The sequence below is a fragment of the Electrophorus electricus genome, chromosome 17 (genome assembly GCF_041902795.1).
Source record: "Electrophorus electricus isolate QZ-2024a chromosome 17, ASM4190279v1, whole genome shotgun sequence".
Classification (NCBI taxonomy): Eukaryota; Metazoa; Chordata; class Actinopteri; order Gymnotiformes; family Gymnotidae; genus Electrophorus; species Electrophorus electricus.
The window spans coordinates 15,247,405-15,263,937 of record NC_137513.1 but is presented as its reverse complement, the minus strand read 5'-3'; the positions used below and the strand labels follow the sequence as shown (position 1 = coordinate 15,263,937).

The 16,533-nt window shown below is 46.7% G+C and overlaps 1 protein-coding gene across 3 annotated transcripts in view; it reads right to left on the bottom strand.

Moving 5' to 3' along the window:
• The window catches only part of fndc3ba (fibronectin type III domain containing 3Ba), a 101,234-nt gene that overhangs the window by 57,787 nt on the left and 26,914 nt on the right, over nt 1–16,533 (bottom strand). For all 3 annotated transcript variants that reach the window (XM_027008532.3, XM_081700492.1, XM_027008531.3), the window contains 2 exons: nt 13,032–13,172; nt 11,155–11,230 (listed from right to left, as the gene is read on the bottom strand). In XM_027008532.3, coding sequence (XP_026864333.2) covers nt 11,155–11,230; nt 13,032–13,145 — 190 coding nt within the window. In that variant the 5' untranslated portion in view covers nt 13,146–13,172. The remainder of the gene's footprint in view (nt 1–11,154; nt 11,231–13,031; nt 13,173–16,533) is intronic.

The following is a 16,533-nucleotide window of genomic DNA, read 5'->3' as shown; positions in this document are numbered from 1 at the left end:
GATCCTGATGACTCATATTTCCCAATCTTTAAAGCGCACACACACACAGCCACCCACCCACCCACCCATATCAGACAAAGGAATAACAGCCAGGCTTGTAGACTACTTCCTGCTTGAGAGAGTCAGCACTTTTCACCTTCCTCACTCTCCTCCTGCTCCTCCTCCTCGGAGCACTGCTGCCACTAACTACCTCACCAGCATTCCCTCACTACCTCACCCACATCCCCTAACCACATCACCCACCTCACCAACGTCCACTCACCATCTCACCCACATTTCTTCTTGTCCCTCACTACATGCCTGCCAGACACAGAGAGAGGAGCTGTTCCAGACATTCTCCTCACCTAGTGGCACAGGAACCCAAGCCCACACTGTATTGTCCACAAATATGAGTCTTGGTGAAGCTCTATGAAATTTAGTTCCCTTTGGTTCATATTTCCTGCCCAACAGCAGCATTATTTTTTACACCCACTACTCTGTCAAGAGGAGCTCCAGAGGACCCCCCAGGAACAGAGAGGAGAGTGATGCTTTTTGCTCAGGGTGACCTGCTGTTTGCTGAGGAGATGCAATGTAAATATGGCAAATTGTGACCTTAGGTCCCATCTAACACCACCTACTACACAAACAGGTAGTTTTGTGTGCGCTTAAATTTGGGTCAATAAGTTTTAGTCAATTGTAACTTGAATAATTTACTCCCTTCAGCAGAGACTGGCAGCATGATGTAGAGGAGGGGCTACGCAGGGGGACGGAGTTTGGGCTAACAGTTTGAGAGCTTGAAGTCAGTGCTCATTTTCAACAGCTGCCTTTATTTTGAGTCCCCTCTTACCTGTCCATATGCGTTTATTACACATCTGGATGCAACAATGTGTATAAGGCACAGACACACACTAAGTGTACATATGCGCACACACATGCACACACATGCACAGGCAAGCACACATGCAGGAACTAATGCCACTCCCTTACTGTGCAAGGATGTTGGTATGGGTATGTGTGTCTGGATTTATGCAGGATGTTAGCTTGGAGCCAGGCTGAGTTCATGGGGCTGGAATGTGGAATTGACACGATGGTGTTCTGCTTTGCCCTACAGATAAGCATCCAAAAATAGGCATTCACACTCCTCTCCTCCTCATCAGTAGTCATAGATACCATTCTTTACCCGGTATCCTGTAAACAAAACATAACCTATCTCCAGTGTGCAGGAAAAAGCAGTGGCAGGGTGGGCTCAGAGGTATGAATCCTGCCTCCTCCAGACCAAACCAAACTCACTCAGAGCCATGCTCAGCTCAGACTAAACCAAACTCATCCAGAGGCATTCTGGAACAAGACGTTGGCTCCTTTAACCAATGTTCTTGGTGATTCTCACTCGTGCATATGGACACACGCACACATGCATGCATGCATGCATTCCTCCAGCCCTTGCACACTGACATCACAGGTCCAAACACGTGCCCATATTTACATTTGGATGAGAGACTGATGGAGCGCACAAGAATGTATGTTTGGCCCCTGCAGCGCGCCGCACAGCTTCCATCACAACTCTCTGCAGGCATGGAGGCCTGGAGCAAACCAAAGCCGTGTGGCTGAGGGAGCCCTCTCCACCTCCCCCGCCCTCCTGTGGGACAGGCTTTGACCCATGGCTCTGTGTTTGAAGAAGCTAGGGAAAAGGAAAGCTATTCTTTCCCTCTTCCAGCCTCCCTCCCCGGGCCCAAGAGCTTCTGCTCCTCCAAGCCTCCACAGAGGTGGTTCCCCAAACTTCACCCAGGACAGCAGGGGGCATATGTTCTGGACTTGTCTCCCATAAGTAGAGGAGACCAAAGCCATTTACCTTTACTGTCCGTAATCAGAGGCAGGTTGCATGTGTGCATAGTACATATGAGTGAGTGAGTGAGTGTGTGTAACGATGCTCTGGATCTGGTTCAGACGAAGCAGATGCATGACTCCGCACACATACACTCACTTCGTTACGTTCTTTCATCTCTGAGGCAGCATGAAAGGCACTTCACTGGCAGGTTCTGCTAGGCTCTGGGTGAATGTTAAATTAAGCCACACATGTTGATTCAGTGCATACCAGGTGTTCAAATAACACCAGATGTTTCAGTACAAAAAAAAAAAAAAACCTCCACAAAGTAAACACACAGAAAAAGCAAATACAAACACTTTGCAAACACAGCATGGTGCAGCAGCAGACCACATACTGAAGGCGCTGCACTGAAGTGCATTGCTCTCCAGTTCCAATGCTACTGCACTGCAGAAGCTGACTGTAGAAGCGCATGTCCTGAGCAGAGCGCTGACCTTTAGTCATGTGGAGCCAGCTCTGTGCTCTGTGTGCCAATAGTGTGTGGGCTCTGTACTGATCCAGCCATAGTTTTGAAAGGACATGTGACGGGAAAGGACGAGTTAGTGTCAGCACGTCCCACATGGTAAATACATACACAGGACACTGTCAGTAACAGAGCATGCATACTTTGTTAACTATGGTAACCGGTGAAACGGTGTAAAAATCACACACACTTTCAGACTCCTCCTCATAATAATAATAATAATAATAATAATAATAATAACAGAAGGAGAAGGTCAGTATTGTTTAGTGTAAAAGAAACATTGCATGTTGTCCTAATGCAAATGACAACTTTATGCATAGATTAATTGGTAAATATCTTTTACCAGGGATCAAACCCAGGCTACCTGAGCCACTGTGCTGCCCCATACGCTCTCTCTTCAGCTAAACCAGCTTGTTACTGGGGTTTGGGTTAGGTTACTGCTTGCCAAATTGTGTGTCTTCACTGGATTCTTTACCTGCCAATGATCTGCCTCGCTTGTGGACGTGGACATGCAGTGACTGAGGAACACTGCTGACCTTGGACATATGCTGGGATATTTATGGCGTTCAAAGGATCCACTGGTTCAACATTATTCCATTATTTGTCACTTTTTTTTTAAACAGGGTCAGCAGAAGTCCCAAGTTCTCCTCCATAAACAAACTCAAAGTGTTTCCTGTACTTACAGAAGAACAGAAACCCCACCGAGTCCAAACATCCTTGCAACGGACGCTTAAAGGGCAGTTTCACAACCAAACATGGGCTAGATGGGGGTTGTCCAAAGCTGGACCAGGAAGCGCTGGTGTAGGTAAGCACCTGGTATGAGGGTAGGCTGAAGCCTCAGGATTATCCACAGCCCTGTTTATGGGGGGGGTCATACAACTGCTCAGCAGCCTTGAGATGGAGGGATAAGCAGAGCTGGAATCCACAGCACTGTGCTATCATATCAGAGCCCCCTGGTACATTCCTTCCTCTAATCCACCGTATCCCTGCAGAGAGGGGTGGTGAAGGTCACAGACTCCATGCAGGGCTTAACAAAGCAAGTGTCTGGTAGGAAGAGGTGACAGGGGCAAGGGAAAACCTTGGCACTGGATGGGAAGAACACTGGTGTAGATGGGAAGAACGCTGACACCGGAGGCGTGTCGTACAGGAGTTAATGAAGTCAGACTCATGGGAAGTATAAGTGAGTTGGAACACTGGATGTTGAGGAACAGGTGGCACAGTGCAGGTAGAGTGGGCAACTTGCACAAGCCGCCGGAAGGGTCACTGCTGTGGACAAGAGGGGAAACATGTTTTACAGTTGGTCAAGAACTTACCAACTCACACACAAAAACAAACATGCACACACATTTGTCCGTACATAAGGATGCACACATATGAGCATGTATGCACACCACCCCTGCCATGAATGCGCACACAAGCAAGTTCACACTCGTACACACATGCATGCACCTGGAACACACGCACGCACATGCGCACACACGCAAGCACATGCGCACACCCCTCCCTGTAGTACAAGCAGTGGTGGCCCAACCCCCACTGCCTGCCTATCGCTCGTCCCGTTTCATGTGTCACTGTCTCCAGGCAACTTCAGGGGAAGAGGAATATGGTAATGCCTATAAAGCCACTTCTCACGGCGGTCAGTCAGCTGAGGTGCTGGGTGTCTTAGGAAGTAAAAATTATGGCAACATTACTCATTCTGTCAGCAGAGCTAACAGCTTCCACCAGGAGGAGATGAGAGGAACCAATAAAACAGAACCTGCTGCTGTTGGGGGGGGAAGGTAAAAGTCACGCACACAGGGGGAGGAGCATATACACATCATCTGCATCGCCCCCAGATCTATGGTTTCACGTGAAGTACGCTCCCTTGAGCTACTGCTGCCACTAAGGAAAATGCAGGAATCCAGTGGCTCTTTGCTACAGACTGCTGAGATGTGAACAAGCAGGTTATGTGAAGAGTTGTAGGCAGAGAGACAGATTCTTAATATGCTACATTCACTTGTGCGAAGGGGCACATTTAGAACATACAGTTCCTGCACTTGTGGACAGTGGTGAAGTTAGAACATTCCCAGAGAGAACATCCTGACACCCTCTTATTCACACTAGCTAAGGGATGCAAAAGAACATACAGTATCAAAAGACATTCATCCAGAGAAGATGGGCTACAGGTCCACCTTATTCTCCCATCATAGCCTTCCATTTGTGCTTCCCTCCCCCACACGGTGCAGTAGGATTGCCGGAATGTTCCAGAGTGTTCTGACTGGCCCAGGCTCCAGTGCAGACCACGACCAACCCCAAGGAGAAGACACGATCAAGCATGGCACTCCAGGCTCCTGACGAACCCAGACAACAGTCTTCAGACGCCCGGCAGAGCACAAGAAACATACTAAATTAGCCAATACTGAAGCTAAAATACTGACTTCTTTGAAAGCTTAATGTAGCCTGCCAGCTAACAAAGTTAGAGCAGAGAGACAGACAGAAAGACAGTAAGAGAGAGCGAGCATGAGAAAGCAGTTCTCATATAGCAATGCCACGTCAGCAGAAAACAGAAAGCCTGTCATAAGCGAGAGAGAGAGAGAGAGAGTGAGTTCTCGATTCCTGGCAGGAAGGTAAGAATGCAGAAGGAGTCAACAGTGGAGATTAGAAGAAGAAGACAAGCCATCTGGACAAGAGATGGTGGATGGAGGCAGAGGGGCTAGCGAAAGCCTCCAGGGCCATTAAGATGGATGGCCAAATCTTGGTGATGTCAGGGAGTGAGGAAGAAGAGGTGCACCCCTCGCCCCCCAGACCCTGTGAGCAGCTCCAGCCCTGTGACTCAGTTCTCCCTGGAAAAGAGCTACACTCCTGTACCGTCTCATCTTGATGCTGGGACACATCTGGTGCTGTGAGGACGAGTGAAGCACATCTGCTCTCACTGAGGACACGCGCAGACGTGCAGTCTTGCTGTCAGTCACCTGCTCCAAATACAACTCCACTGCACTCGCAAGAAGAGTGACTGGTGGTCACTTACTGGATCCAACACCTCACACTCTCTCCTAGTCAATTTCAGTCTTCCAATAAAACACGACTATTTGCACTTGTTGGCATTTGTCAGTGCTTGGAGACTAAACTGAACGGCCAGTCTGCTTGATTAAGTGCCAACACTGTCTGTAAAGACACAGCAATAATTTGACCTGTCTGGCTGTCCATCTGGTTGTTTCAGCATCTGTCCTCATGCCGTCTCTCTGGCGGGGCACGGGTACTGCAGCACTGCTTTCGTCTTCTGCCTGGGTGCGGCGGGTCATGTGGACCCAGGCACTGCGAGTGTGCTTGGCTGCCCCGCCTGTGCCTGTCTGCTCGAGGCCAAAGAGGCTGGTCCAAACGCACTCCCTCACCCCTCGCTGCAGCCAGGAGACGGGTGCAATTCTCTCCCCACTGCCTGCTCCACCTTCCTGCATCTTGTGCATACTGTAGTGTCTCCAACAGGTTTTTTTTTTTTGTGCGTTTGTTGTGTTTTGTTTCCACGTCAATGCACGTAGACTGTTCTGTAATTTACATGGCACGGCTTTCAGAGAGAGTTTGCAAGACTGTTTATTTTGTACTCATTTCGAAGATGGGGTGGGGGGTGGGGGTAAGGATTTCATTTTTCCCTGTGCCAAAACACCACGAAGCTCTGTGCTGCTATAGGACAGCTCACACCTACTGAAGCTCAAGACTGCTCTGTGATTTCTTTTCTAGGAGATGGCAGAGAGGCTCACCATAAAGTGGGACATTCCTTCCAAAGCCCTCCCGAATCCAGTGACATTCCTCAGTTCTGCTTCAATCAGTGCAGAGGTGAGGCTCAATAAAAAGTCTCAAAAATGGAAAAAAAAAACCCAAAAAAACAAAACAGCCTCATTCATTCTCTCGCTCAGTGCTCCCCTCTGCTCTCTCTCTCTCTCTCTCTCTCTCTCTCTCTCCCTGTGTGCGCGCGTGCGTGCGTGCGTGCGTGCGTGCATGCGCACACAGTCTGGGTCACTGGGCTCCCATGGAGGTCTGGCAGTCAATTTCAACCATTCTGTAGCATAACCATACAGACAGACTGACACTCACTCTTGCGCTCTCTTAAAAAGTGTCTGTTCATGCTGCTCCTAACTCTACTCTACTAACTCTAGAGTAACTCCACTTTTGATCCCTCTTGAGGGTGTTACGGACACTTCACATACCTCCCTTCTCTGAGAAACTTTGCACTTTTTACCTCACTGATAGAGCACCCTAACTTTATTTTGCTTTAATGAGTATGGTCTAAATATTCTCCCCATAGTCTGGTCTAAAGCAATGTGGTAGTGTCAGTGGGCTCTGCTGTAGCTGTTCTGAACGGTGAACAGCGGAGAGCTTACCCTACATCAACAAATGTGATTCAGCTTAGCCGCTGTGTGTTCTGCATGTGTGGACGGGGCAGGACTCATGAACCGCTCATATGCTGAATTTCACAAAAATAATCTTTCTTGCACTCCCTCACGCTCTCTCTCCCTCAGTCACACACATACACACACAAAAAAAAACCCCAAAACACAAAAAACAGACGACAGCGCTGACATAAGACCACAGGCTGAATCAGCAAGTGAGGAGTGTATTATAAAGCTTCTGAACGCTCACACACTGCTGTCAGTGACAGGATCCGTTTGTGCTTGTCCTTGGTCCATCCAGAGACTGCAAGCGTATGAAAGCCCTGTCCGAGTCCCTCTGAGTCTTCGTCTAGGGGAGTTCACACCGGCTTATTTTCACACACACTGTGTGTTCAAGGCTGAAAATTTGATTTGCTACACAGTGCCTGCACTACTCTTCTGTGCCAAACAGCACTGCAAAATGCCTACATACACACACACGCACGCACGCACGCACGCACGCACGCACACACACACCACACGCGCGCAAACCTGGATCCTGTCAGAGTGGAGGAGGTATTATGACCGGCACAAAATTTGATGCGTTTAAGTTATTCAACAGATGCAGTCAGATATGAAATCTCATACTCGGATTGAAATCCAGTAGCCACAACAGCAGAATCAGTTATTGGCTTTTACACCCCAGCGAGTACTGCTACACACACCAGCGAAGGGCAGTGGGGTCATGTCATCTCAAACGCCTCTTCCCTTCACCCCCTTTTCCAGCTTCTCTTAGCTGACTCAGCTTCCCTTTCTGATGTCCAGTAACACACAAAAGTCACAAGACTCAGCAAAACACCCTCGCTAAAATCCAGGAGCACAAAAGTGCAAATGTAGAGAAGCCTGGTTGGCCAGCAAGAACTCTGCCACGGAGACAAGTGGTGCAACAAGAGAAAGGGTATGGGACCTCCAGCAGATGACAAACAGGAAAAGATGTCCAGACACCCCCACAGCTATGGATGCCCTACTGCCCCAGCCTGCATGGAGCGGGTGGAGCAACCCAGCACCACGCTCACAGGGCCCCAGAGCCACCCTGCCCTCAGCCCCCAGCTCTTAGCACCCACCCTCCCTTCCTCCTGGCAGACCAAACACAGACCACAGCTGAGCAAGAATCACAAATAATCTGTATACAAAATCCCTCATCACACGCCCCAGCAGATGGGCCCTGTCCTCTTCCAGATAGGCAAGCCCAAGCAGGGAGAGCAATCCCAAACACGGCACGGGGTGAACTGGAACATGTTGCAGGGCACAGGCGGAGCGCAAACAGGGTGCGAGACGAGCCCAAACGCAGAGCAGACACACAGCCTTTGAAAAGAGTGTGGGAAAGCAGGGAGGAGGGCAGGTCTGCAGGCCCTGGAAGGAGGAAAAGGTCACCCTGTTTAAACAAGATGAAGATTACAGTTCAACTGCTTCCACTCTAATTAACAGCAAGAGCAGGCCAAACCAGGGTTGAAGTAAACACAGGTTCGCCGGGTCATAATGAGCTGCTCACTCTTCTAGTGGCATCATAACACACATCAACAAAGCCCAGAGCTGCTCACTCTGCTAATGCCATCATAACATACATCAACAAAGTCTAGAGCTGCTCACACCACTAGTGCAATCATAAGACACATCAAAGTTCAGAACAGATCACTGTTCTAGGATAATCCATCACTCACTGTGCTGGTCCTGAGAGCCACTGGGCCATCCCTTTCAGTACCATATATCTGTGTTTTTCTGCCCCCTACAGTATCTTTGCTGTGTTTGTGAGTGAGTGTGTGAGTGTGTGTCTGACTTTTACAGTACCAGGTTTCAGAACTCACTGTTCTTTAGCTCGAACATGATGCACTTATGACTATTACAACTACCATGAGGAACAAAGCTCAGTGAGGGCAACTTACCCGCATAAAAAAAAAAAAAAAAAAAAATCCAATGGTTGGTCCCCCAACACCATAGACCAAAGGAGAAGGATTACAATAAAACAATTAAAACAACAAGAGGCCTAGTAATCCCTACCATCCTTCAACCCACAATTCCTGCTCATGTTCCCACTGGACACAGTACACAAATGCTGAGCTGGACCTTTCAGAAGAGGAATAATGACCTCTAACCACAATCAAGCTATAGGTTAAAAGTGATGACAGTTCCTTATTAGACAGAGAATTATATAAGCCCAATTAAGAGGAGTTAGTAAGAAGTTAAGCGAGTAAACTGTCAAAAGCCTCTGGCCATGCCGGGAGCTGAGTTCTCATCTCAGGCCTCTCTAGGACACGTCCGCTGCATCGCAGAAGCAGGCCCACCGCAGGCTAAACAGCGGTTACTTTATATAAAATCTTAAATCCAGGGTTCTGCCTTGAGGTTTTGCATAATGACAAAGAAGGCTCTCTGTAAAAAGCAATTCCTCCAAGGGCCACTTCTCCTCTCCATGCTTTTAATTAAACCCCGTGACCTTTCCTGGAAACACGTGCTGGAGATGCGCTTCTCCGTCCGGGACCTCCGCTTCATCACCCGTCCTTCACACCGACCCAGTACCCCATCACACAGCATGAGCATGCCTGGGTCCAGCATCCAAGGGCCTCCTCCCGACTCTGAACCATTCGGGACTCAACTGGATTAAAAGCTGAGGAAGGGAAAGGGGCTCCATATTGTTTTTAGTAGTATAAAAACAGTGTAAAGATCCAGTTTTAGACTTTGCACACTAGTGGATTAGTAGCTTTAAAAACAACAACAACAACAACAACTTGTGTGGCAAAGAGTCTGAAAGTGTCCATGGATGTTGTAACAAAGCTGCCTACAATGGAAGAAATACTCCATAGTTCAGTTGTGGTCCAGGTAATGCCATTCCACCTGCACGGCTCAACTAGAGCTGCTGATACCAGCAGCTGAGCAACACAACTTTACTTCAAAATATCAGTAAACCATGTAGTTTCATTTGACATTTCTATAGATCAATCCTAATATAGTTCAAACTATTTATTAATCTTCTCAACTAACATTTTAATTGAGAGATTTTTATGCCTGGATATTAATATGAGAGTATACCCAGTGACAGCTGCCCTCAGCCATAAACAATTGTGTATAAATGGCTTCCATTTGCCTGCTGCTGAGACAGTGCTGTACCACTGACCTGCCATAAGCCAGGTACAGGAGGGGCATCACTGAGCTGCCATAAGCCAGGTGCAGGAGGGGCATTGCTCAAATAATGCTGGCAAGCCTTTGCACTTGGGCATCCTATAAAATCAACAACCTTGGTAATGACTAAACATATTTTACTTCACTACAGAGCTCAAGACAATGGGCCACAAATGAAGGAAAAGCTATATCAAGTGACAAAATCTTTGAATTTATAGTTAAAAACCTATTCAGCAGAGCCTTGTTTCATGGTCTATTCCTCTGGAACACTGACACAGACCACATTTTGCTTTATTATAGCTCACCATCGTTCAAGCAATAATGCTGAACATGAACATATGGTAGACTTATGAAAGAAGCTGGGGTCGAGCAAAAACGTGGACTGTCTTGTTTTTTTTATTAGCATGCTGCAATAGAAATTTAATGCAGCTAATGTCTAACAGCTCCTCCCAAAAACTCAGATGAGCCATTTCTCTTCCAGTGTGGTTCCACAAAGTCCCAGCCTCTACCAGCGTTGTCCTGCTACCCCGCTTTTGTTGGACACCAAAGCAGCTCTGCTTAAAACGCGTCTCACTTGGGAGGGAACTCAGCAGGCCATGCCCCCTACCCTGACCTCACATGCCCCCTACCCACAGACAGGTGGAGGATCTCCAGAAGCCTGGGGCCTGCCCCAACTTGCTGTCTCCTGGTTTCTCCTCGTTTGGCTTTGGAACCTATAGGCACTTCAGACACACAGTGAGGTTCCATCAGTATAGAGATGTGATTATGTTTATTCCACAGTTGCGTCCACTCCAGTGCTCTTCGTGGACTTCCTATAATGGTCCCTTAATGTTTAGAGATATGTAGGCTTTCGGCCAGAAGACAGCTGAGATCTTATCCTGAACTGACCAATAAGATACTGTACATAGAGCAAATGACTAGGGGGTCGAAGACTATTGAAATCTCTCTGTGCCATTCAATTCCTGAAAAAAATGTAATGGACTGGATAAACCCTTATAACATATAGACCTAGGAAACCCTCTGCCATGTGCATCCTTAGCAGACACTGAAGCAAAATGCAGCATTTGCTATGAACTCCCAGACGCATTACCCCAGCAGCGGCAGAAAGACATAAAACCTTCCTTATTCACATCACAGGCAAAGACTCCAGAAGCAAACACACACTACCACACCTGCAGAGACAAAACCATCCTGCCTCAAGATATCTTTGTTCAATGTTTAAGGACAAGGACAGTCAGTTTAGGAGCAGGAAGAGAGGCTGTTCTTAGAGAGCTGAGACACTATGGAGAACACAGAGAAAGCTGTGGGTGTACCTTGAATGCACTGCAGAGAGCCGTCCTCAGCTCTAATGGTGAAGGTCTCGCCAGGGTTTACCTGCACCAGGATGACCTGAGAGGAGAGAACAGGTGATGCATCAGACCAGAGCTCTGTTAGGGTCCCACAAACCTCCCATCATTGAACTAATCATCGTTCACATAAGATCTGCATGTATATTAATTAAATTATATTATGGTCTCCTTTTTACAAAAATCAAATTATTTGTTACCAGCTCCACCTCCCCACCCACTTCTCTCTCTCACACAAACACACACCCAAAGTAAACAGTTGCCAGACAACTAATGACCTTTTAATGACTTTTCATTAGAAATAAGCACAAATCACAATGAACCAGCTTTGTGAGAGGAGAGAGAGAGGTATACAGAGACAAAGCCTGAGAAAGAGAGAGACATATAGAGACAAAGATTGAGAAAGACAGAGAGAAACAGAAAGGCTGAGAAAGAGAAAAGGAGCAAGAGAAACAGAGGAAAGATCAAAGTGCTTACCATGGTGCTGTCAGCATGCAGGTTGCTCAGAGTGCACACATGCTGGGAGAAGTGAAAAAGTTGCCCTGCCATACTGTAAACAGTGCGTGCCAGGTTCGGAAGATCGTGTGTGTAAGTGAGGGAGAGTGTGTTTCTGAAGGGGTGTGTGTGTGTGTGTGTGTGTGTGTGTGTGGTGTATGCGTTGGGGAGAGATAAGGCAGGGAGAGCCTCCTTACTGTCTCTCTCCAGACAGCAGTGTGACAGGCAATGTTTCAATCCCAGTGCTTCAAAGCCCAGAGACCTGGACAGCTACTACCTGCTTTATTCACACAGTCACAGCTGTGAGCTGCTGGTGCTGTTGCTATGGTAACAAGTCAACCCTAGTTTAAAAAGGAAAAGGGAAAAGCCCTCCCCAGCCCCCGGTTCTGCTACTCACCTTTTCTTTCCAGCTCCCTCACTCGCTATAGAAACACATACTACACACAGCTAAACCCTTCAGAGAATACACAGGTGTGCCTCACATGTCCATACAAAAAAAAAGCTGCAAACACACACACACAGCCTGTGCATGTTCATACCATAGATTCTGTAACTCCTGTTGGCCACATGAAACTATTCAACAGGATATGAGTGAGAGAGTGTGTGTGTGTGTAGTAGGAGCCAGAGGAGGAACTGTGGGTATTCACAATACTTTGTTTCTTGTATCTAGATACAAAATGATTTTCTTTCTCATTTAGTCCCTGGGTTCTGGGCTCAGGAAGAGATTGGTATAGAGGTAAAAGAACAAGAGATGGGGTAAAAGAAGAAGAAAAATGACAGAGGTAAAAGAATGCTTTGATCCCCATCTATTAGAGCAGGAAGGGAACAGGAAACTGTGCTTCCATTCAGTCTGCTGCATGTAGATGTGAAATAACAGGCAGAAGCACCTCTTTAGAGAGAAATGTATTTATCAGTTAATACAGCATTTAAATGCTGATTACAGAGCCCAACACAGTCATGGACACAGACCAACTCTTCTAATTAAACTATGAGCATGACAGCTTGGCTAAAGTGTTCTTAACTCTGAAGGCACTGAGCATTTTCTCTGTTTTTGCATATTTTCTTAAATTTACTTTAAATGATTCTTACTTATAGCATATAACAAACAGCTTATGTGTTTAAACAATATAAAATATAATATAAACAATCTAAAATAAAATATAAAAGTGAGTCTCTCTCTCTCTCACACACACAGAGACCCACACACATGTGCAAAGTGCCCCCCCCCCCCAACAGACCCACACACAGAAACCACCCCCCACCACCACAGGGAGACCCACACCCTCCCCCCCCAGGGGGACCCACACCCCCACACCCTCCCCCCTCTAGAGAGTCCCACACCCACACACCTGCTGTGCTCCATCCCCGTTGACCATGGGAGGCATCATGGCCACCTCTCTACTCAGCAACGGTGGTGACAGCTCCAGCGGGATCTGATCGGTCATCATCATTGTGACGTACATTCATGGAGGACTTCCTGGACTGCCCTTCTGTAGAGAGAGACAGAGAGATAGTGTTTGTATGCGTGTGTCAGCTCACAGAATGCAGCGTAACTTGGTAACCTGAAAGAGGCTTGCTAGGGCAGCATTAGGGAGCCCCAAATGAGCCAGACTTTTATTCTCAGCATCCACAACACACCTGAACCAAGCAGTCAAGAACACAAGCCTGGAAGTTCCTAAGTTATGCTATAATGATTCATTTCCATCACCTTAAATAGTCTTACCAGCAACCACTTTATTGCACCACACACACACACACACACACACACACACACACACACACACACACAGGAAATGTGTGGGAATGACTGTGCATGAGGTGGGACCGGTAGAAGGCATCCACCTCCCCAGATAGGAGAGCAGCAGGTCAGAATAGCAGTTAGAGGGGGGAGGTAGGATTCCCCTGCTAGGGGCTGTCCATGTCCTCCTACCCCAGCCAGCTGAGAGCATGGTGAGGGTTAACACAGTCTCTGCTCCGCCTGCAAGCCATCTGTCCAAGACAACGAGAGGCCCAGGCTCACTCCCAGCCTGGCCCCATGATCCCAGTCCTCTCAGACACATGCTTCCTACTGGTGGGGGAGAGAGAGGGTGAGAGAGAGTGTGTGTGTGTGTGTGTGTGTGTGTGTGTGTGTGGAGAGAGAAAATATGAGAGTACATCTCTGCAGGTGCTGTTGTTTAGCATAGACTCAACAATATTGCCACAATTCAGAATGATGAACAAATGTAAATATTGTATGATGTAACTGTTTTGCTCCTATTAAGTAACATTACTGGCATTCTTTTGTTAATTTCGAGGTTATATATTTGTATGGTGACTATATATCATCTTTTTCCCTACACATGTACCTAGACATGTACCTAAAAAATGTGTCCGGATTGGATTTCTAAAATGCCCAGGATTTGGCTCGCCTTTCATGCTGACATTTGCTTTCTACAATCACCATACACTGTGCAGCTGTTTTTGCATTCCTTTGACCATTCTCTATAGGTCCCGCCTTCTTGCATGCCACAGTTAATTGATCATGTACATGACCTGCACACAACCATTGGTCAGACGGCTTCTCCGTAGGTGTGTCTAGCTGCTTCATCAAAGTGTATGGCCAAAGAGGATACATAAAGTTTACCCTCAATGTGATCTCACGTAGGGTGCCTTATCAAGAAGCCAAAATGCCCAAACACAGCTTATAGAGATATTCTGTTGGATGGGCCCCTTTTTTAGCGTGTCTGTTTTGCCCGTGTACATCAACATGACAAAAGTCTCCTTGGAGTTTGCATGAAAATCTGTATTGGACTATTAAGACTAAATTTCCACATGTGAATTTCACATCTGCTTTGTTAAAATGATGTGAATTTTTATGGCAACTGATTCATTTTTTCTATCAGCATGAAATAAAAATTATCAAATACATTTTTTACATTTTATTTTATTAAGGAGCAGCTGAATGGAGAGGAATAAGATTATCTGGCTATATGCGCTCTGAAGGCAACTGTTACTGGTCCTGTAAGTAATTAAATTGGTTATGTATTTATGTATAAGGCTATACTGTCCCATTTTTTGAAAACCAAACCACCGCAATTTGTTACCACCTTAAGAAAACCTGTAAATACCAAACAGAAGACAAACCTTAGACTTTAAAATACTTATTACCACAATAATGCCTACAAGTTTAATAACATTTCTTTTTGTTTTAAAGTTTGCCATCAAAAGGGCATTATGAATATTAATGCCTAAATAATTAAGCCATCTTTTGCAGTACTATAAACTCTTGTCCTCTCAGACAAAAGCACATACAATGCCTCAATGTCCCAAGACCTGAGGACTCTCTGCCAGCCCGTGCTTGTCCCCATTTGGATTGGTGTTGGGATCCAGTGACCCTTTCCCTCGCATTGAGATTTTTCTTGGCACCTGGTTAGTAAGTTTTTCCTCGCCTAATGAAAAATTCACCACAGGCATCCTTACTATCTGAGTAGCTTCACATTTAGGCCTGAAGCTAAATGTAATTCCTTTCACCAACTTTGCAAACCCCTCCCACACGATGCGCTTAGCAATCTACATATTACTCTATGCCCAGTACAAGACAAATAAAAGTGCTCAAGCATTTCCTTCAACTTACAAAATAAGCAAAAGCAAAGCCTCCTTCTAATGGGATAAATATGTGCTTTAGGTCTGTGAAGAGCAAAGTGTGGATCTGCAGTTGACCACCCAATGTCCTCCTCTTTGCACATATAGAGTTTGTGTGTCTGACTTCAACGTGGATTCCATATGATGCTTTTGGCTGGAGGTATCCGCAAATCTACCTTCCCTTAAAACCACTTAAAACCCAGTGATCTGCTTCCAAGAAGAAAGACTTCCAGGGTCCACTAATCTTGAAAGTTCAGACCTGGAAAGGCACAGCTGACAGCTTGCAGATGCCATCTATCTAGTCTGAATTAAGTGTTACCAAACAATATTCTTCCATGTCAAAACACAGCTGGGTCAAACACATGACCTAGCTCTCTGGACAATCTGACAGTATGACAATGTCCATTTCTTTCAGTCCAAGCATGAGCAGGTGCTTACAGCCAAGCCCACAATGTGCACCTAAGCAATGAAGTGCCTAAGTCCAGCCCGGCTGCAGGTACCATCCTGCTGGACACTGCCCCGTCAGCAGCACAAGCAGACAATGTTACAGTCCCATGGCCAGGTTGCCTTTACACCCATAGTCCTTGAGGTCCATTTCTCAGTCTTCACACAAACACATCATCAAATGCAACACTTCTTCACTTGTCTCTCTCTCTCTCTCTCTCTGTCTCTCTCTCTCTCTCTCTCTCTCTCTCACACACACACACACACACACACACACACACACACACACACACACACACACACACACACACACACACACACACACACACACACACACACACACACACACACACACACACACACACACACACACACACACAAATCAAGACAGTGTGGAGAAGTGAGAACTTACTACCATAGCAAAGGAAGGTTGATGATCCCGGGTTCAAACAAGTGAAAAACTGTAAGATTGGATCACTGAGAGCGGGGAGACAAAGAGACAAAGAGACAGAGTGCAAGTCCAACCCACCACTGGCCACACACAGAGATGTAACCATAAACCTAAAGTAATTAATGACATTTCAAGAATCACTAAGCCATACTTTCAAAGTTGAGACACACACACGCACAGTATAAAAGCGTGAAAAGCCAGAGAAGCAAGAGTGAGAGAGCGCTGGAATGGGAGCTCGAGTGGCTGGGCAGGGATAGCAATGGAGGAGTCACTCCACAGCTTGCTCCACTGGAGCTCCAGCCCGGATGAGCCGGCACCGCTGACGGCAGCACACA